Genomic DNA, 1998 nt, shown 5'->3' with positions numbered 1-1998 from the left:
TATATATATATATATATATATATATATATAAACACAGATTTTCCGGTGGCTGCTCTATTGGATTTGAAGTTGATCATATCTATTTAAACACAAATTAAAGAAAATTAACGAGAGAATACACATAGATATCATAAAAAATAAAAATAAAAAAAAATAAAAACAAAAACAAAAGCAAAAACAAAAACTAAACTAAACTAAAAAAACAAAAACAAAAACAAAAAAGAGAAAGAGAGATTTGGTCACTACCTACTGAATTGGATTAAAATTGATATTAAAAAAAAAAATCTAATAAAATGGGCCAAAAGAGTTTCAACTTTTCAAACACAAGAATTAAAAAGATTGTACAACAATAAACTTCAAAAAAAAAAAAAAATTGTTTGTAATTTGAACACCAAAATCAAATGTACAAAAGTTGCAATCAGGTTGGGAACGTATTATAGATTGCGAAAACATAGTGCAAAAGTCAACGAAAATTTTGAGTCTTTGGACAATCAATTGATACGAAGCAAGCAAGAACTGCAAAAAAAATAATCAAAGCATTCAGTCATTGCACAGTAAATGGAATAGAGTTTGACCCAGATAAAAATTAAACTGAAAGCGTTGTGCATAAGGGGGAGTGATTGGAGAACCTGATCGGCGGCGGAGCCGGAAGCGGAGTCAAAGGAGGATGAGGTGGGGCTCTGAGAGTCGCTCATGGTGTGAGGGACCGATTGAGAAACATAGTACGGAGCAGTTGGGGAATTGGGGATTTGCTTTTGGTTCGAATGGTCAAGAGAGAGAGCGAAAACGTTAAGAGCAGCGGTCAATGTAGGAGAATTCTAGGGTTTTGGATTAAAATAACACGAAATGGAGTGGGAACTGAAACTCAACGGTTAAGAGAGAGAGAGAGAGAGAGAGGGAGAGATGTTAATGTCATGATTCAGTTGTTTTTCTCCGTGGTCTTACTGGAGGTGAAGATACGGTGCCACGAGTTTTCTCTTCTTCTTTTTAACTACGACCCCTTTCCCGTGCCACGCGGTGTTATATAGGTGGAAAAATTAAAATTTAAACATTATTAGATAAATTTAATTATTTAATAACTAATTTGTTAAGCACTGCCTGAATTGTCAGGTTACTTTGTAAGAGTCCATTAAAAACACTTTCTTGTTTTTTTGGTTGAGGTTGGATTGAGTTGCCATCTTAAGATGTTCTTTGTATAATTAGAGGGAATTTAGGCAAAAATTAAGAGTCCATATATTTATAGAGTAATGATACATATAACATTGCATCTAATTGGACTGATGTGGCCGTACCCTTCCCCTTCTACTCCCCGCTCCTACTCTCCCCCTCCTCTTCTGTTTTTTTTTTTTTCTTTTTTTCTTTATGTTTGTAGGTGTTCTCCTATCAGATTAATAACTTTGGCCTCTTCGTTATGCGTCAGTTCACCTTTCACTGTATTGTACCGTCCATTTCCTTCCCGGCTGCTACTGTTGCTTGTTGGTTGTTTGTTTGTGTTTTTTGTTTTGAATAAGAGATTTATTCTCTCTAAATCTGTTCTCATGAATGAAGATGAATAATTAAGTGTAATGGGTTATTTCTCACGGCTTAGATAAGTAGGTGTGATGAGTTATCTCTCACGGCCGGTTTAAATAAATTTTGTTGAAAAATTTGACTACTTATGTCTTAAATCTAGTATGCTCGGAGCATATCTACTCTTTTAACTGTATTTGTACATATGGGTTAGCGAAATATTGAAGTTATAGATAACACCTAATTTTAAGAATTTTTGTTTGTATCTATAATTTTGTAACATCATAGCTTGTGGCTATAATTTTTGCAAAACTTTATACTTTGTGCTGTAAGAGCTTTCTGCTTTGCTCTATAAGAACTTTATGCTCATGATCTTTAATCAATGAAATCCTCAGATTTTCGTTTAAAAATAAAAAAACCAATCATGAGTTGGAATTGCTAAACATATGTCTTAATCCAATAAAATTAAGAAACAAAAATTGAAATGAA

General features: G+C 33.1%; 1 protein-coding gene across 2 annotated transcripts in view; it reads right to left on the bottom strand.

Annotated features, from left to right (window-relative positions):
* LOC132184580 (uncharacterized) overlaps positions 1 to 971 on the bottom strand; it is a 6048-nt gene extending 5077 nt beyond the window's left edge. For both annotated transcript variants that reach the window (XM_059598268.1, XM_059598267.1), the window contains exon 1: positions 630 to 971. Coding sequence is in view for 1 of the 2 variants with exons in the window: in XM_059598267.1 (XP_059454250.1) it covers positions 630 to 695 (66 nt within the window). In the remaining variant the exon portion in view is untranslated. The remainder of the gene's footprint in view (positions 1 to 629) is intronic.
* Between the last annotated feature and the right edge of the window lie 1027 nt (positions 972 to 1998).

Source organism: Corylus avellana, chromosome ca6 (assembly GCF_901000735.1).
Source record: "Corylus avellana chromosome ca6, CavTom2PMs-1.0".
NCBI lineage: Eukaryota > Viridiplantae > Streptophyta > Magnoliopsida > Fagales > Betulaceae > Corylus > Corylus avellana.
The sequence above is the reverse complement of the archived record's forward strand: the minus strand, read 5'-3'. Positions and strand labels throughout refer to the sequence as shown.